This window comes from Peromyscus californicus, unplaced genomic scaffold (assembly GCF_007827085.1).
Source record: "Peromyscus californicus insignis strain IS unplaced genomic scaffold, ASM782708v3 Scaffold_6__1_contigs__length_162567912, whole genome shotgun sequence".
In the NCBI taxonomy this organism is placed as follows: domain Eukaryota; kingdom Metazoa; phylum Chordata; class Mammalia; order Rodentia; family Cricetidae; genus Peromyscus; species Peromyscus californicus.
In genome coordinates this window covers 140,027,726-140,048,099 of record NW_026294584.1, presented here as the reverse complement: position 1 = coordinate 140,048,099, position 20,374 = coordinate 140,027,726, and the positions used below count along the sequence as shown (strand labels likewise).

Sequence of the window (20,374 nt, the reverse complement as noted above, 5' to 3'; positions counted from 1 at the left end):
TGAGGTCAGCAGAGACTGTTAGCTCCCCTAGCATTATAGTTACATGCAGTTGTAAACCACCCAGCATGGCATGTGCAGGCACCGAACTTGGGTCCTCTAGACGAGCAGCAAGCATCTTTACCCCCAGAGCCAGCTCTCCGGCCCTCAATAAGTCTTTCCTAGCAGTAATTTTTGCTTCAAAATTCAAGCTACCATCCCAAAGACTTTCTTCTTATCCTAAGTCCATCGCACCATCCAATATCCACCTTGCCAAATCATCCTCACAATTACCTTGACAACCCCTCTGTACAGCCTTTTACTTTATCTGTGGTCCCACACATACAAACATCATCCCTGATTTTCTGCCCTGTGACCAAGTAGCCTCCTGTGTCCGGGCTTTGGGATAATTTGATAAGTTGTGTTTTGGTAGACTTCCAGGTTCAGATGATTTTACTGCAGCTCTGCTGGGGTGAGGGTGGACACTCAAGCTGGGTGCATGCTGCTTATTTTGTGTTCTTGAAGTTGCATTTTGTTAGGTTTGCAAGACTGACAGAAATGTCACTTCTCTGCAGAGTGGGAGGGAGATGAATTACCCTGTGGGAACCATTTTCCTGGGATAACACAATTCCTGGAGTAGTCTCTAGGGCAGGCAGCCATGGTAGAACCCTTCCCTTAGCTTTGACCTTGAAGGAGTCAGTTATCCTAGGAGCGGTTCCCAGGGAAGGAAGATGGGCCCTTTATCACAGAGGCAGGCCAGGAGCCAGTGGGTAGACGGCCCAGTTAATGCCTGGACCTTTGTCAACCTTTGGGGATGAGAGAGAAAGCCCCACTTGAGAGGAGCTGGGGGAAGAGGCTGAGGTGGATTCTGAGGACAGGCTCCTCGGTGAAGATTCCGAATCAGGAGTCCTTTTCTACAGCTTGTGTCAAGGTTGTTTGTTCCTTTGTTTTCCCCCTGGATCTTAGAAGATCTTTCTGAAAATACCAACACTGAACCAAGGGAAAGGATTTTATTTTCCATGTGAAGGCAGAACTCGGAAGAGAAAATACCCATGGGGCCATTGGGGTGGCAGCAGCGGTGATTAAAAAGTGAACGCTCTGGGGGTGGGGTGAGGGAACTGTAAGGTCAGGGTCACCAGCTCGGCTGTCTTTCCACCTGAGAATCTGCCTCCTGGGCTAACCTGCCGGAAACGTGGGCTTGGCCCCAGTGCAGGAGAGGTGAGTGGGGAGGATCTCAGGATCCCTCTGCAATTCCACAAGGACTCACCAGGAGCCCTGTGCTGAGGTTCTGTTATGGCAACAGAAGAAGAGTGTGGTGGGTTAAAGAACCCTTTAAAAAGGGGGGACCACAGAAGGAGTAGTATAGGACTACAAAAAGAAATAGTATAATGGAAACTCAAAATCCCTAGGAGGAAAAAAAGGAATCAGAATCAACCCTTGCTACTCAGAGCAGGCGGAGCCATTCATTTGAGTGGAGTTTTGCTGGGTCTCTCTGTCTCCTGCAGGAAGTGCTTCAGAGCTGTGGCTTTTAGGGTTGGTAGATCTGAGGGGTGTCCTGGTGACACATGTCCTTCTGAGAGCCTGGCAGAGTACCTTGACACTTAGGCCCTCTCGGCAGGTGGCCAGTGGTCTTGTGTTTGTTTCCAAGGACAGAAGGGGCCCGGAATGAGCCTCTCTTTGAAGCCACACTATAAAAACAGCGGACCCAATTCCCAGCCTCAGTGTGTTCCTCTGGAAGACCCTACAGACTAGAACTGGGGACAGGAATTCCATGTCTTGAGAACGTTACGAGGCTCTGAGCTGATCAAGTCGTCCACTGATGCCGTCCTCACTGCTGTCTCAGTACAGTGGACCATATGTGTCTTCCCAAGTTCAAGGGACTTGTCAGGATGTCATGGGTGCACAGCAGGAAGCTGGGGCACCATGCAGACATCTAATGTAAAAGCAACCGGTGCTGTCAGTGTAGGAAGCAAGCCATCGGAAGACCTGTGCGGTGCCTTTCCCAGTGTTTCTCAGGGGCTGGGGGAGGAAACTGCCCCTTCTAAAGAGCAGGGAGGAGTTCCGCTGCTTCCTCAAATGGTGGTGCCCTCTCTTTACTCTCAGAGATTGCCAGCCTCAGGCAGCTGATACCGGAATGACCCAGACTCTCCCAGACAGCTGTTAACACCTGTGTTTCCTTTTTCAGATCTTACAGGTGAACAAGGTGATGTCCATCTTGTTTTATGTGATATTTCTCGCTTATCTCCGTGGCATCCAAGGTAACAACATGGATCAAAGGAGTCTGCCAGAAGACTCGCTCAATTCCCTCATTATAAAGCTGATCCAGGCAGATATTTTGAAAAACAAGCTCTCCAAGCAAATGGTGGATGTCAAGGAAAATTACCAGAGCACCCTGCCCAAAGCAGAAGCCCCCAGAGAACCGGAGCAGGGAGAGTCCACCAGGTCGGAATTCCAGCCAATGATTGCAACGGACACAGAACTACTGCGGCAACAGAGACGCTACAATTCGCCCCGGGTCCTGCTGAGTGACAGCACCCCTTTGGAGCCCCCTCCCTTGTATCTCATGGAGGATTATGTGGGCAACCCGGTGGTAGCCAATAGAACATCATCACGGCGGAAACGGTACGCAGAGCATAAGAGTCACCGAGGAGAGTACTCAGTGTGTGACAGTGAGAGTCTGTGGGTGACCGACAAGTCCTCAGCCATTGACATTCGGGGACACCAGGTCACAGTGCTGGGGGAGATCAAAACCGGCAACTCCCCTGTCAAACAATACTTTTATGAAACAAGATGTAAAGAAGCGAGGCCAGTTAAAAACGGTTGCAGGGGAATTGATGACAAACACTGGAACTCTCAATGCAAAACGTCCCAAACCTACGTCCGAGCACTGACCTCAGAAAACAACAAACTCGTAGGCTGGCGCTGGATACGAATAGACACTTCCTGTGTGTGTGCCTTGTCGAGAAAAATCGGAAGAACATGAATTGGCATCTGTCCCTACATATAAATTATTACTTTAAATTATATGATATGCATGTAGCATATAAATGTTTATATTGTTTTTATATATTATAAGTTGACCTTTATTTATTAAACTTCAGCAACCCTTACAGTATATAAGCTTTTTTCTCAATAAAATTCTCGTGTGCTTGCCCTTCCCTCAGGCCTCTCCCATCTGTTAACCTTGTTTTGGGACCGGGCTCTCGGGACCCCTTCTGTAAAAACCTGTGTACACCAGTATTTTGCATTCAGTATTGTCAAGGCCGTGACTGTGGTGTTAGTAAAACTTCTTAAAATCAGACGATGTCAGAGTTGTGTCTAAACAGAGTTCTATCCTCCTTCTGGTATATTCCACATTGGATTAATGAATTAAAAAGAACCACTATGGCCTCCATTGAAGAAGGTACCTTGCAGCCTGTGGCTTGGCATTCTCCTCTGGACAGCAAGCTCACAACCGGGTCCTCACTTGCTCCTCTCAGCTCTGGGGCCTGCCAATTAGAATTGTGGTTTGCGCCAATAATAACGAACCTGGCAATTTTACTTTTCAGCACATTTGTTGTTTGGGGATTGTGTAAGGGTTGGATTTGTTTTTTTTTTTTTTTTTCTTTCCGTTTGGCTTTGGTTTTGTTTTTACTTTTGGTAAGTGGTTTTCATCCTTTCAGACAGAGAGGAAAAATTTTTCTAACTGTTCCTAACAGATTTTATGTGTATGTGTGTGTGTGTGTGTGTGTGTGTGTGTGGTGCTGGGGTTCAAACTGTAACAGGAAAATTACATATCTACCCAGGAGCAAAGTGAAATGGCTCATGAATAATCCATACACAGAAGATAAATGTACTCACTGCAGAATCTCCCGGCTCAGGGCCTTCCCTGCCGATCACGCGGTCTGCCTCCAGCTCATGAGCAGTTGTACACTGGTAGGCGTGGGAGGAAGACCTGGTTCAAACTCCAGACCTCCCCTATGACCCTGTGAAGGGTTTGAAGACTCTCAGAGCCTGGGTTTCCTGGGGATGCAGTCACATGGAGCCTCCCAGGACAGCTGATGCGTCAGTGGCGTGCCCGTTATAAACTTAGTAGCCGGAGGTGGGCCTCTGAGAGTGTCATCGCCTGTCCATTGCTGCCTTCTTTCCAGGGCCTTGTGGTCAACCTTGTATCATTGTTAATTGATGCAACCATAAGAAGCAAACAGTGCAAATAAAAAGGACTGTCTGGATGCCTGCTGAGTCCTGGCAAGGGATCACTGCGGTGATAACCTCTGGTCCTTGAGAGAGTAGGGACATTCGTCACGCCCCGCCCCAGAGAGTTTCGTGATGTCCTGTTCCCACCGTGACACAGTTCATCCTGTGGGAGTTGCAGCATAAGTACTCTGGGGGCACAGAGATCTTCCACTCCAATGTGGAAGCTTCTGTGACAGCCCTAACCCCTGCTGTGTGCCTGCTCTCACCTGGATTGCTCGGCCTCAGTTTAAGGGCTGTGTGTACTCTCTCGACAAGGCCTCTGACATGTACAGAGAGAACACATGTCCTCTGTATGACGTGAGCATTTGAAACAGATGCAGCAAATAGCAACAACTGTGGTTAAAAAACATCATTTTATACTCAATTCTGGGTCCTAAACTATGAAGGCAGAAAACAAGACACCTACTATGTCCCCACAATGCACTGGACAATTTCAAAAATGGCTGCCATTATTTGTCAAAGGAAGGAAGGAAGGGAGAGAGGAAGGAAGCAAGGAAGGAAGGAAGGAAGGAAGGAAGGAAGGGAGAGAGGAAGAAAACTTGAGGGAGGCATTGTAATCTCAGGGTGAGGAAATAGGTAGGTTGACCTTGACTGTAGTCTTTTGCAGGGAATTGGTCGAGTAGAGAGTTATGTTCGTATGTCAGTGATGACCCTGGATGCCCATTGTCTGCCTTCGCTGCTGTCTGTCTTCTAGCCTGAGAGCGCTGCATTTCCCATGAGTGCTGCAGTGCTGAGGGACCAGAGGCACCGTTCTCTCACGGAAACCTGCTGTTGCCTGTGCTTCGCTGCCCGCGTTCAGGACAGGGAAACCACCAGGCAGTCAAAGTGGGTCCGATGAACAGCAGAGCTCAGCTCTCAAGATCTCCTCACTGTGGGGACCCCAGGAGCGTTTCTAATGAAGATGTAGCACCCCAGATGCTGGAGGTCACCACACTGGAGACACCTAAAGGGCTGAGGCCCGGATGTGAGTGATGAGGAGGAGAAGGAGGAGAGGGTGGGCACAGCAACTCTCATTCTAGAATTCTGGTAGAAGTTTCATGGTAGAAGAGTACCTACTAAGGCTTATCCATCACCTACCGAATGGGAAGGGGACCTTAGAATAGCACCTGCTAAGTTCCCTTTTTTTCAGGTCTCTCACCAAGCCTCCTTCTCCATGGCCACAATGGGGGAGGTATTGCGAACCCTCCACACAGTGCAACAATATTCGGTTAGCACTTGTGCCTGCTGCTCTTCTGAAGGGATGTGTTCTGTTCTTCTAGGATGTTGTTGTGACCCCGGGGTGTGGGATTTGTTACATTACTCTGCTTGCTGTTCCTCTCTCTGGGTGGGTGCATGTGTGTCTACATGCCCTTCCTCGTTCATTTAGTCAGTGTGGATGCTCTCTACTGAGGCTGGAGAGACCATTTGCATCGCTGTTGACCATCTCTGACATCTCTGAACATGTGTTCAAGAATGAAGCCTATGTAAGCAGTTCACAGCTGTCTGGAGACTCTCATGACTTCACCGGGAAGACTCATCTCCAGGCCTCAAGCTCTGACAGCCTTGGGTATGCAAAGCCAATGCTGAGGGTCTCCAATTAGGTCCGACTTCACTTCACAAGCTCCAACTTTGTCCAGGGACACTATGGGTTCTTCCTCAACCAAAGTGCCCTGAAACCCAGGAAGAGCCTGTCCACAGCAACAGCCCCTTACTCTGTGACCCTGGCTCCTAGGCCAAGATCTGAATTCTCCGAAGTCTCATACATCTGAAAGCTCCTGCAGCTGGAAGTTTCTTCCTCCAGATCCCTATTCTCACTTCTTCTCAAGTTACAGTCTCATAACTTTCTCAAGTTACAATGGGCTGGTGGCCTACTTGATGTACACGCATGTTCCACAACACTTTGAAATGCAAATGCTTCTTTCCTGACTCAAGTCCTTAGGTTTTGATTTGGTTCTGGATGGAGGTTGGTCCAGCCTTGAAGAGCAGAACTCTGATATAGGTCAGAACACTCTGAAGGACTATGGGTTTGTTTGCATCAATGTTCAGCCTCGTGGAACCAAGGGGTAGTCCTGTTCACGGACCCCAAATCGGGAGGGGCAAAGAGGCAGAGAAGAAGTATGCCAAGAGTACCAAATGCCCTTTCTTTCTTCTTTTAAAAAATGTTGTATGTCTGGGTGTTTTGCCTGCATGTATATCTGTACAGCACATTCATGCCTGGTGCCTGGTACTGGGTCAGAAGAAGGCATTAGATCCTTGGGAACTGGAGTTACAGAAAGTTGTGGGTCACCAAGTGGGTGAACCCAGGACCTCTGGAAGAGCAGCCAGCACCCTTATCTGCTGAGTCATCTCTCCAGCCTCACCAAATGCCCTTTCTTGAAGGAACTGATTACCACTGCTGAGTCTGTCTGGGTTGAACTGTTGTGCAGGTCACTGACATTTCGGGTTAAATTACAGAATGCTCTGCGGCAAAAACACATTAAAGTTTATTGGGAAGTTGTGAAACACAGCCTAATGAATTAGACAACTATTCACATGGAGATGCATGAGTAAGTAGGTATGCATGTCTTATGGGTGCCTGCACGCATTCCCTCTCTCTCTTTCTCTCTCTCTCTCTCCCCCAGCCCCTGTGTATGTGTGTGTGTAAAACTATTTTGATATCCTAACTACTGATGTATTGCATTTTTAAAAAGAAATTAGTGCTTGAAACAGAATGTTATTAAGCACAGATTTAACCTTAAGGAAACTGAACTGCCAGCCAGCTGGGGAGCATAAGAAAGAGACAAGAAAGAGTAGATGGGTGATAATTTTATAAACAGGAAAAATAAGCAGGCCAGGACTAGGTGTTCTCCTAGGAGCCATGACAGAAGGATCTAGAACTGTGGATCTTCCAATCTAGAAAGAAAATGACAGATTCTGGTACTGGGGGCTGCAGATGGAAACGGAGATGGAACCGGAGTCAAGGGGGAAATACTAAGAATGGTGTCACTTCACGCTAGGTATTGAGCGTGAATGTTGATGGATCCTCAAGCCACCCCTGGTGTTCTGTCCTCAGTTGTACAGCTGAGGGAATTCATTGACAAAAGCAGCTTTCCTGAGGTCACACAGCTAATCAGTGGGAAAGGCCAGACAGGAACCCAAGGGGTCTCCATGGCTCAGAAGCATGGGCTTCTAAGTATGTAAGACCTCAGTGAAGCCGACACTAAGGGCCTTAGAGACCCTAGCCTCTGAATTTCCATGGGGTAGCATGAGGGGGTGTGCGCTTGGCACAGGCAGCGAGATAATAGGGTCAATACTGCCTGTTGGATTCCAAAGACTTCTAACAATGAAGAATGGCAGCCTCAGTGGCAGGCTCCTGGCTGCAGGGCTTCTTGGTACAGTGGAAAGCAAGTGGGGCTCTCTCTCTTACTGGACCTCCCATCCTCCATCCAGGGACTCTGAAGAGATAGAAGGCAGGAATTTCTATTTAGACACAAACTTTGAGATCCAGTAATCCATGCTCCCTTATAAGGCAGAAATCTATTTTTATTCATTTGATACTTTAAAAAAAAGTGGCATGCCTACTAGGTAGTGGGCACTCTGCCCAGATGTATGCTCTGTGCTCACAAGAGGTATCTTCTCCCCTGGAAGAGTAGTGAGTGGAAGGGATGGGCCTCAGGGAAGGCAGCGTGGAGTCGCCTTGACAATTCCCACGCCTCATGTTGAGCGCGCCTCAGCCAGCAGCTTGCTCTATTTTAAAACAGCCATGACTATCTGATAGAAAGTCTCTCCCTCGGCCAAAGCCCAATCGAGAGACAAAAATAGTTGTAGCTAGGTTGTCAACAAATGGTCTGCAGGCGGCCAGAAAGTGGGCAACTTCGTGCTGCTCAGGACATTTCAAGGAAGGATTCATTGAGGCATGTGACCTCTGAGATGGCTTCTAAGAGATGGGTTGGAGTTCCGTGGGGGAGGGAGGAGGAGAAGGGTGAGTATGCCAGACAGAAGCAGCACACAAAGGTGTAGAGGGGGCAAGAATGTACCATATGTAGGGAGAACTGAAAGGTTTGCTGTAACAATTTTAGGACTCTGGGAAGTGGGAAAGGGTGGTGGAGATAGGCTAATTCAAGGCCAGGAGGGAAGGGTCTAAAGCTTCTACAGTTTGCTTACTTAGGTGCTGGAGCCCATGTCAGAATCACCTGAAGGACTTGTTAAGACTGATCCTGGTGACTTGGGCCCCATCCCTGAGTGTCTGATTCATTAGGTCTGGGGCGGGGTTGGTGGATTTGCATTTCTAGAATATTCGGAGGGATATCACTGCACAGAGAAAGATCACCGATTCATCAGGCAATGAGGAGTGGATGAGAGGTTCTTCAGCTTGCCTTTGAGAAGACAGCTTTGGTGACAGCATCCTAGAGTGAGAGCTGGGTGATTCACAGCAAACGACACAGAGAAGGCCTGCGGTAAGGAGAAGGCAGTTGGAAGGGGGAGTAAACCAGATTAGAGAAACAGTTCACAGATGCAGTCAACGTGATTTGAAACTAACTAAATGTGGAAGGTGAAACAACAGAGGCATTAAAAAGAACATGCCACTTCCAGATCTGGCCCTGAATCTATTTTGAGAAGATGGCAACATGAAGGGACCATGAGCAGTGAGTCTAAGGTACCCACAGGACATCAAGGTAAGGATAGCCAACGGAAAATTGATTGCTGACCTGTTTGAAACGAAAAAACGGCAACAACAAAAACAAATTAAAAAACAGAAAAACAGCTTGGAAAGAGCCCAGCATCATTTGAACATCCCCCTGGACCCATGAGTGCAGTCTAAGTTCAGTGAAAGCCAAGGCCATCAGCTCATCAGCAAACAGACAGTGGGAGTCACCTCCCTCAAGGAATGCATGGCTCAGGCCTCCATTTCCAAATGGCCAGACGCTCATCCACTGTGTAGCTTTGGAAGTTGCAGAGAGTGATGGTAGATTACTGAGAAGAGGGAATGGGTAAGGGGAGGCCCGGGGTAACTGTACTCTCGGGTAGATGTCATGACACGGGAATAAGACATCAGTTTTGTATACTACTGTGAGAGACATCTCTCTCTCTCTCTCTCTCTCTCTCTCTCTCTCTCTCTCTCTCTCTCTCTCTCTCTCTCTCTCTCTCTCTGTGTGTGTGTGTGTGTGTGTCCAAGTACATGCGGCAGCATGCAGGCAGACATGGTGCTGGAGAGATAGCTGAGAAGCTTACATCCTTCAGGCAGCAGGAAGAGAGAACCACTGGACCTGGCTCGAGCTTCTGAAACCACAAAGCCCACTCCAACTTCCTCCAACAAGGCCACACCAATCTAACAAGGCCACTCATCCTAATCCTTTCAAATAATGCCTCTCCTTATGAGCCCATGGAGGCTATTTTCATTCAAACCACCACATCCACCTTGATTTCTGAGACAAGGTTTCTCCCTAGGACCTGAGGCTCACCTATTACGTTAGGCTGGAGGACTAAGGAGCCCCAGGGATCCACCTGTCTCCACCTCTCCAGCAGTGGGATTATTAGTGTGCAACACATGTGTTTTACATGGATGCTAAGAATCAAACTCGAGTCCTCGTGTGCACATGGCAAGCACTTTCCTGACTGAACTATCTCCCCAGCCCCCAGGTCTTAGTTTAAAAACCTCCTTTTCCTTAGGGCGCATCTCCTGTCATATCCTGGAGTTATTTATGGTCAAGCCTTTTCTCTCCTCATTTTATAGTCTCACAGGACCAAGAATTGTATTTCAACTCACATAGCACAACTGAAAGTGTAGATGTACAGCTATTTGTGTAATTCCTTCTTCGCCATGTTGTCCCGTTTGGCTCTGGGCCACTGTGTGTCATCCTGTTTGGTCAGAACTTTATCCCCAAAGCTGTATCTAGGCCATCAGTAAGTGCTAAGTCGATACTTGAGCCAAACAATGAATGAGTTCCCTTCATACCCGCAGTTAAGATAGGAAGAGGGTCCAACCTTGGAGAGAAGGGGCGTTCTGAAGAGGGTTTTGTTATCCTCTCATTACTTAGACCTCATAATGAGTTAGGACAGGTGATATAGAATAACAATGTCCCTTTCTAGCCATAAATATTTTTAGGTTTTTGTTATTATTTTTTTTAAATATCATACAAAATAGTGGGTTTCTTTATGAAATTTTACATACATATATTATTACCCAACCCTGTCCCCGCTGTGTCTAAAGATTTGAGACTCCTTTATTTCCATCTGAGTGAAATGTTGGAAATGGGGCTCAAATTGGAAGAAAATGAATTTTAAACGTAGCTAAAGAAAACAGTAACCAAGGTTCGCATATCTAAGACAAAGAGCATCTGATGCTGAGCTGGGGGGCACTAACCCATCCTCCAAACTCCTAAAGAAGCTCCGGGGTACCAGTCACCTTTGGGGATACAATTAGAGAAGTGGCACGCGGGCAGGTCAGATCCACACCTTCGTGAAGTTTGCTTTGTAGAGTCTATGGCAGGGGCAATGGTTTCTCTTGGGAGGGCTAGAACGCAGGAAAATGGTAGAGGGAGAAAAGAGAATTTATAGGGGACAGCAGTGTTGATCTTCAAGGCATACAACGTCAGGATGCCTACCTATGGGAAATGGGTCATGCCAATGAGTAATTAATGGTCCCAATGAAGGCACAGAATCCTTAACCAATCAAAAGCCAAACTTTGACAATAAAAGTGTAAATAGGGCCAGATTTCTGAATCACCTCCCCTTTCTTCAGCTGTGTGAAACATTTTAGGTTTTGTCAGGGACTTTAGACACTGATTTTTGTGAACAGAGAGCATTCTGCTCCTCCCTTTCCTTGGACTTCTACCTGTCAAACCTGTTCCTCTGCAGAAGAGCACTCTGCAAATGAACCATTTTCCTGCCATAGGGCAGGTCTCCTGGTCCCCTTCCAACGTTGAAAGGCCCCAGGAGCAGGCAATAGGCAGGGTCACACCCTCTGAATTCCTATGCCTAGGGCTCCTGCTGGCAGGGCTTGGGGCAGAGTAGGTGGGGACCTTGGCTGCACCCAGAGCTGGGTTTCTGCCTCTGTCACTGAAGGTTTCCTCTAAGGCAAACCTCAAGAAGTCTCCTCTTGGGGATTCTCTTTGGGTTGTCATTGAGTCATTTGTACTCAACAACCTTTAGTTTTCTCTCCTGGAAAAAGGAGTATAAAAATATTCCCAATTCACTTACAAAGTGTCGTGGGAGCTAATCCAGACAGCTAGGAGAGCTTTGAGATTGCACCAAAGGTAATTTGAGCCGGGTGGGCTCTGGGACACACCAGAAAGGCCAGACTATATAGCCAATCCAAAACTACTAAGCCGCCTAGAGTTCAGGGAAGTTAGGCAACACAGCCAAAAATCGTACAGCCCATACGAAATGAAAGCCAGGCTTTGTATCAAATGGTCTAGAACAATCTATTCTTCCGTATTGCCTGTGATGAAGTGCTCTGATCAAAACAACTTAAGTGAGAAAGGCTTTAGTTTAGCTTACAATTCAAGGTCCAGTCCGCTGTGGTGGGGAAGTCAAGGTGGTAAGAGTTTGAAACAGATGGTCACCTCACATCCACAATCAGGAGAAGAAGACAGTGAAAGGGTACGTGCTTGTCTCACCTGCTTTCTCAATTTTATATAGTCTAGGATCTCCTGCTGAGAGAACGGCCCTGCCCACAGTCAAGGGAGGTCTTCCCATGCCAATTAAGGCAGTCGAGATAATCTCACAGACAGGCCCAGAAGCCCATCTCCCTCTGAGGTGATTCTAGATTCTGTGGCTAACACTAACCATCAGACTGCCATAGGGCTGGCAGAAGAGCATTTGCTGGAGCCCAACAGATCTCACTGAGCTGCTGCTCTACCAACAATTGTCTTTTCACTCTCAGTTCCCTTTCAGGGACCTAGATTTTTCTACCTGCAGTCTTCAATCCATGGCTAGCAGACCCTACAGACTCAGATCCTGTGGTTGGTATTGTGGGGCAGGGACCAGAGTCAGGCAGGTGCAGAGGCTACTCTTAGCACTTGCACTCATGTGACCTACCTAAAGCAAGTTCTCTACACAGCATATCCTGTAGAATACTGATGGTGATGTTGCTATCCGCTGATGGACAACAAAACTGTATCTGGAACAGGGGCCTAGGGTCTTCTTATAATATTGAATCCTAGGGACTTCCTAAGGACCCCAGGGGGAAGGCCCCAAGGTCACCAAACTAGTGGGAGACCACAGAGAAGCTGGGGCAACAATTGCTACTAACTGATAGAGTGATTTGGTTTGGTGTTTACACAATTGGTCCAGCTGAAGCAACACCTCCCAGGATGTTGTCAGCATGACACACAAACACTCAAGGAAGCTCTCTTCCCATGGAAGATCGATGGGCACAGGGGGTTTGCTGTCCAGAGACGGTAGCCCCAGGCCTCAGCAGCAGGGCAGAATGTCCTGTGGGACCATTCTCTGCCAGAGCATGAGGAAGACAACCTGTGTGGAAGCCCCAGAGAGGAACCCACAGCTGGACCTGCACAGTATCCCACTGATTGCCACCTCCCCACTGATGAAAGTGTTTCTTTTTTTTGCCCAACCCCCTCCCAGTATAGCCCAAGTCAGTTGAGTGCTTTGGATTTCCAAGTCCTTACCAAATGCAATAGAAGTTTTCTTAAAATTGCAGCACCAGGGATGCAAGGAGCAGAGGACTCCTGATTCCAGCAGCTTCCTGTGTATATGCCTTCCATCTTCTGCACGCCACAGCACATGGGGCTCCCAAATAACACCTACCCTGCTGCTTGGAGCTGAGGGTGGGGGAGGAGGCCGTAGTACAACCTCTGTATTGGTTGCAGTTTTATGGGATAAGACTCACAGCAACCTGTCTGTGCCCAGCCCTGCTGAAAATTGGCTGAGTTGTCTGTCGCTGGATTCTTTTCAGACCTCATGTTCCACACCAAATAACTGAGATAGGAGAGACACACTATGGAGGAGAAAGCATGAACTCAGATGAATGAAATCTCTCTGCACATCCATGCCCCCCACTCCCGCTCCAGCACCTGCCCTCTAGCTAAACCTTCCGCCTTTCTTTTTGATATACATATCGAATGTAGCACAACCTCCTTGGGGAACAAACATAGGTGATAGCCATTTCAGCAGCTTTGTGACTTGCTATTAGGAATAAGGACCTCTTCATTGTGCCTAAGTAGGGAAGGGAGGTTTTCCTCCATAAGCAAAGAAACTGGAGAGAGCGTTCAGATACTGCAAAGAATACAAGCAGCCAGCACAGAGCTCTGTGCATGCAAAGGCCAACTGTACCTTTCTAGAGAGTATGGGCATAGTCCTATTGAAGAAGAAGATCCCATGCCCCATGGAAATGAACCAGGAGATTGGCCTTTAATAGATGGGACACCATAGGCCAAAGAGTCTCATCTACCAAGAAGGGTTCTCTTTGGATTGACAGAAAATGATCCAAGTCTGTCTGGAGACAGTGAACCAGTTACAAGGTGGCTCCAGTGTAGATCCCAAGATGCCCCCACTTCATCTATAGAAAACACACAGGTTCAAAGTCACATAGGAGACCAAGACCTGAACAAGCATTCAGTAAGCATCAAATTCCAGCTTCAGAGGCCGATACAAGACTCAGGAAGTAGTGGTTGTTTCTTTGCTCACCCTCTCTTGGGTCAGTACCATTCTGACTATTTGCCAGTCCCCTCATCCTGATTAGAGCCATCTCTGGCCCCTGCTCTCTTGGTCTCTTGCAGCTGGAAACCCAGATGTTGGGTCTCAGATGTTGGTAGCCATGCCATCCACGTGGTTTCCTCTTGTCCTGCTGTGGCTATCGCTCTGTAAGCTGTGAATGGGCTGCTCTGATTGGTTAATAAATAAAGTGCTGATTGGCCAGTAGCCAGGCAGGAAGTACAGGCTGGACAAAGAGAGAGGAGAATTCTGGGAACAGGAAGGCTGAGTCAGGAGTCACCAGCCAGACATAGAGGAAGCAAGATGTAGAAGTACTGGTAAGCCACAAGCCATGTGTCAAGGTTTAGATTCATAGAAATGGATTATTTTAAGATGTAAGATCTAGCTAGCAAGAAGTCTGAGCCATTAAGACGTACAGTTTTAATTAATATAAGCCTCTGTGTGTTTATTTGGGTCTGAGCACCTGCAGGCCCCGGAGGGATTGCAGAAAACTCCAGCTACATTGTCCTGTCATGTTTCTGCATGAAATTTTGACATGAACCCTGCTTCATGTCAGTATGACTATCAGTGAAGTCAGTATCCCCAGGGTGGTCTTGTAGCCTCTCTCAGTTCTGGGACCCACAGGCCTTGGTCCAAGGCAGTAGTTCATCCTTCCTTCCTCATCCCATGAGCAGAGCAAGGAGCTTACAACTCCCAAAGATGTAGGGAGACAGAGAGCTCAGGTTTGGGGCATGAGGAACACGAGGTTTTGGTTGCCAGGTACATTGGGAGATGCTGAGGAGTGAGGCAAGGGCTTGCTCTAACCAGTGCAGGCAGAACAGCTTTTTACAGGAATTAGATGAGAATATATTCTAGGGAGGAATGTTTGTCAAGCCATGCCCAAAGGATTGCAGGAATTCCCCACCACTGTCTGCAGTTAAAAATTCCTAGCTGGGCACCTGTGACCACAGCCTCTCTTCTAGCAATTTCCCTGTCTTATACTGAGCTCAGCACCACTGATTTTTTTTTCTCACCTCACTCTCATATCCCCACCACCAAGCCTCAGTACCTTCATGGCTTTTTTTTTCCCTAATCATAGACTTCATTACACTGTAAACTTTCTCCCCTTCAGGCTCAAAAGTGATGCCAAAGAGGCTGAGGAAATGGCTCAGTGGATAAAGCACTTGCTGCACAAATGTGGAGACCTGAGTTCAGATTCTCAGAACCTATGTAAAGCTAGATGTGGTTGCTCACATCTGTAAACACAGAAGCCTAAGGCAGGATGGACAAAGATAAAAGAATCTCCAAAAGCTCACAGGGCAGCTAGCCTGGCACATGCAGTGGTGAGCAACAACAAACTCCTCCTCAGAGAATGTGGGGAGTGATAACTGATGCTGAAGTTGTCCTCTGACCTTGCCCCCCACCCCGTGCTCACATACATACCACATAATAATATTTTAAGGTGATGCCAGGATAAAAAAAATAACGAATACATGGAGTCCTGACTCTCTTATGTTTCTATTTGTTTTTCTGTCATACAAATACATCCTGGCCACAGTATCCCCTCCTTCCATTCTTTCCAGCCACCCCCAGTCTCCCCTCCCTCCACTTTTCCCACCCCATTCCACCTTCCCTCTCCACCAGATCTCCTGCTCCTCCATTTCCCTTCAGAAAAGAACAGGCCTTCCAGGGATATCAACTGAACACAGCATAACAAGTTACAGTAAGATTAATCATAAACCCTCATATCAAGGCTGCATGAGGCAACCCAGCAGGAGGAAAAGGGTCCCAGGAGCAGGCAAAGGAGTTAGAGACACCCCCACTCCCACTGTTAGGAGTCCCACAAAAATCTCAAGCTAAACAACCACAGCACATATCCAGAGAACCAAGTACAGACCCATGCAGGCTTGGTTGCTGCTTCAGTCTCTGTGAGCCCCTATAAGCCCTGCTTAGTTGATTCTGTGGACCATGTTCTCTTGGTGTCCTCAACTCCTCTAGCTCCTACAGTCCTTCCTCCCCTTCTTCTGAGGGGTTCCCTGAGCTCCACCTAACATTTGGGTGTGGGTCTCTGCATCTGATCCTATCAGCTGCCAGAGGAAGCCTCTCTGATGACGATTGGAGCTCTGCTTAACTCTTGAACTTGGAACTTTTCCCTTTGACCCATGAGAGTTCAAACCTCAGAGGAAGCTATGACTTCCCCATAGTCACAGATGGTCAATAAGAGAGCTAACCCCGTCAGAGCTCAAGCCTCAGGGATCACCAGGAAGCATTCCCCTGTAGTCTGGTGAGGGGAAATTCTAGTTCCCACAGAATCAGGACTCCGTGGCTCCTGTCAAAGGTCTTCATACACAATACTCTCTTTTCTGGAGATCTGGTCCTCTCCTTTTCTTTCTTTTTGTTCCTTTACTTCTTGTTTATGTTTCCATGCTATGCATGCATGTATATGTGTGTACAAATTCATTCATGTGTGAATGCACCTGTGTGTGTACATGCATGTGGAAGTCAGAGGTTTATGTCAGGTGTCTTCCCTGATCACTCTCTGTCTTATGTATGGAGCAGAGTTTCTCACATGAACCCAAAGTTCATCACCGATAAGTCTAGTCTTCCTAGCTAGCCTGTTCCAGGAAACCCTTGTCTCAATCTCCGAGGTGATGTAATGATGGGTAACCACTGTGTCTGGTTGGCATTTATGTGGGTTCTGGAGATCCTGTCCTCACAGTGTTCAGTGAGCTCTTTACCTGCTGAGCCATCTCCCCAGACATACCCACCACTTTTTTTTTCTGAAGCTTACTAGCTGCTGGGCAATTCTCCTACACACCACCTATGGAATTGCAGAGACTTGGAACAAGCTGCAGAGGTGGTGGCCATTATTCACCAAGAATTGAAAGTTTCAAAATGATGAGAACAAAACATTAAAACCCACGTCCAGAGTCTTTCTACACACAGTGCTTGTGTGACTGCCCAGGTCCATGCCTATGACATCACCCACACCCATGCCCACCCTGGCACTCAGCATGCCTGACCTGAAGACCAGTGTCAGCAGTACCTAGCACACAGGAGACCCTCACACGGGAGCAGCCTAAGGAAGGGTAGAAAGTAGAGACAGGAGAATCTCCAGAAACTCACAGGGAAGCTAGATTGGCCAACTCAATGGTAAGTAACAACAAACCCTACCTCAGAGAAGATGGGAGGTGATCACTGATACCTGACATTGTCTTCTGACTGTCCCCGACTCTGGAACAGTGTCTTCTGTGTCCACCAGGTCTACCCAATTCAATTTTCTCTCCTTTTGGAAGTCAGGTTTGCTCATATGTCTTTTAGAAGCTTCATTTTCAACTGGTTTGTTTTGGTTTCTATCCCACACTGAACCTCAGTGCAGAGCGTTCACTTCAGACAGCCACATTCAACGAAGTGAGAGTTATTTGGGGCAGGCAGTAAGGGAGTTGCACTGTCCCAACATAACCTGTGGCCATGTGACTCTAGCCAAGATAACAGTTGGTCAACAAGATGTGACTGTGGGTGTGAATGTGGGCCCTGGAGCCAGACAGGAACCAGGGCACTGATTCCATCTGGCAAGAGCCATGTTAACTGGCCCACATTAACCCCTCCATTCCTTCCCTTCCCTTCCTCCTCTGCTCTAGTAGAGAGAAAATATCTAAAGATGATGACACAGGACAGGTACCCAAAGTGAGGGGTGGCAGGTGATGTGTTGAGCAGAGAGTCTAGCACTTCATAATGCCCCCCTGCAGTCTCCCTAATGCATTTGTTAAGGGTTTCATCCAGGGAATCAGAGAGGATTAGTGGTGGGTGGGAAGGACCCTGTCCCTGTGTCAGTCTCCTGCCATCCCCTTCCTTTGGGACCCAGTTAGGAGCATCGCCCCCCCTCTCCAGTGTATGTCTTGTCTCCAGTTTCCCATCTATACAGGGACTTCCCTTCCAGGGAGACTTGGGGCTGCAGCTCTTTCCTGACTGAGCCCCAAAAGCAGCTCTGCCGACCTCAAAGGCCAGCTGGCAAACACCTAATGAGGACTCGGCTGTGTTCTCAGACCACCCAGATCCACAAAGAAAGATCTGGGGCAAAACTAGGCCCCCAGTAGCCAAATGTCAACAACCAGGAGAGCAGGTCACACTGCCATGTCCAAGAAACCTGCCCTGATTTCAGTGTCCTGCCTTGGACCCTATCATTCCCAGCGTCTTCCCTAAGTAGAGGCTTAATTTATTTGAAGCTGCCTCCCACCGTCATTTCCGGTATGCTTCTGGAACTGTGTACCAAAGCCAGCTTTTCAAAAGACTTACATGACGTAGAGATGAATCTTCCCAGGAATCTAAAAGAAATTGTGAAATCATAATTACTTCTACGCTTATGCACAATGTTTGCAGTGTCTCCCCCACATTTTGAGCATATTTATTTACTCGTTTTTGCTAAAAATTCGACACTTATTCATTCATTCAACAGATTTTTCAAGCACCTCCTAGACACAAGACATCATCTAGGTGTTGAACATCCCTTTTGCACACACCATCCAGTGTAGTAATGGAGAAGGAGATGTTCAGAGTGCTAAGTGGGATAAGTGCTATGGTGAGGGGATTGTGAGAGAGAGAGAGAAAGCAAAACCAGAAACAGCACAGAGGCCCCAGTGTGTGGTTGTAGGTGAAATGCAGGCTATCATTTCAAAAGGAGAGGAGGATCGGGAATAGTTTTGGTGATAAACTGAGATGCGAACAGTGACTTGGAAAGGAGTTGGAAAGTGAACTGTGTGAAAAATCCCAGCAAAGAACATTCTGGATTGATTGTCTCAAGGCAGAAACAGTCTAGCATGCATTGGAAAGTCAATCCGATTAATCCTAATGAGCCTCTGACTGTGACTTTGGGCTTCCGTGCGTATACCTAATAATGCCTCTCTTGTTCCCATTTGTATTATATTTCTGAGATCTGTGCTTTCTGCCTCAGCTTTCCATTCATTTATGTGAAGCAATAAAGACAAAATAAAAGGAAACAAACAAAATAATTACATAGCCTGTTGCAGGCAGGGGATGACCACTGAGGTTCTAAGCATGGGCTGTAGAGGCTTTGCAAAGTTTGGCATGGAACTTCAGACCCTTGGCTCTTAGAAAGAAGTCCCTCTGGGCATCTTCACTCAGAGTCCAAACACAGGGGCCGTATGCCTGGAATGCTTATAAAGTCAAGGACTTCGTGTTTAGAGAAGGGGGTGGGGTGGGTGCAATGTTGTTGGGAATGGGAAGTACTTGCTTTCCTCCCCAGCCAGGGAGGGATTCCCTATCTTTGAACCACAGAACTGAGAACTTGCCCTAGGCAGCTGTGGTCACAGGGCAGGGCCCTAGGGATTGCAGGATGGCAGGCTGTTCTGGGGGGTGTTGACTGCATGACCTGTGACACCTATAAGCACTGACAGCTCATTGACCAAGGTCCTCCAGGGTCCTGTGTGTGCCCTGCCACACACACACACACACACACACACACACACACACACACACACACACACACACACACTGCCACCGTATTGTAGATGAGGACTTTCTGAGGCATCCAGGCTACAGTTTCTAGAGGTGTAAGGACTAGCTGTGGACATATGGGTGTCTGGGCTGGCAAGCCTGGGAATTGGGGAGGGGGTTGCTGGGCAAGCAAGCCAGCCCACCCTAGTCATAAATGCCATACTCCTAGGGACATGCAGGAGTATTTTATTGTTTCATTGAAAGCTGAGCCCCCTTGCAGCTGTTCTGCCCATGAGTTCCAGGGGTAGGGCCAGGGCCGGTGGGAAGGAGGGGAAGCCACAGGGAAGTGGGGAGAGGGCCTGCTTGCCAAGTCCATGAGATCTTGTTACTAGGGTCTGGGGGAAATTGGATGCGGTTCCAGGGTTCAAATCTCTCTTGCCCCACACACCAGGGCGCTGGCTCCACCGAGGGCCATTGAGACTCAAGGATCTTCACATTTATTCCCCACAACAGCCGTGCAAACAGTTTCTCAGACGACTCAGACAAAGTCTGTCTTCCACAGGAGAAAAAAAAAATGTTTGAAAAACTGTTTGTGATGTGTGAGAGGTGACAGGTTGTAGCCTGCTGCAGCCAGGCCCTTCCTTTCCAGGGTTCTGTGGGAGGCTTGTCCACCAAAAGTTCTGGAATGAGCTGTCTTTCAGGCTGCAACACTTAAAAGAGGTCGCCTTGGGGCTAGAGAGATGGCTTAGTGGCTAAGAGCACTTGCTGTCTTTGCAGAGGACCTGGGCTTAATTCCCAGCTCCATGTGGCCGCTCTCAACCAGTTCCAGGGCATGTGAACCCTTCTTCTAGCCTCTGCAGGCACTAGGCACGTACACACATAAAACAAAATAAAAATGCATGAATACATGAGTAGATTACTTTCTCAGGGTGCCTTCCCTGCACTTGTGTAGAGTTGCTGTCCCCGTCTTCCATCACCTGTCCTGCCTGCCCGCCTCCTGGGGGACATACTTTGTGCTCATCATTGGATTGCCTCTGATCATGAGATCTGAGTGCCCTGGGAGGAAGGCAGGTAGCTCTAAGCGCCTAGGAGAGTA

General features: G+C 47.9%; 1 protein-coding gene across 4 annotated transcripts in view; it reads left to right on the top strand.

Moving 5' to 3' along the window:
* Ntf3 (neurotrophin 3) overlaps positions 1-3,275 on the top strand; it is a 69,073-nt gene extending 65,798 nt beyond the window's left edge. For all 4 annotated transcript variants that reach the window (XM_052721398.1, XM_052721401.1, XM_052721399.1 and 1 more), the window contains exon 2: positions 2,162-3,275. In XM_052721398.1, coding sequence (XP_052577358.1) covers positions 2,162-2,959 — 798 coding nt within the window. In that variant the 3' untranslated portion in view covers positions 2,960-3,275. The remainder of the gene's footprint in view (positions 1-2,161) is intronic.
* Positions 3,276-20,374: the final 17,099 nt, after the last annotated feature.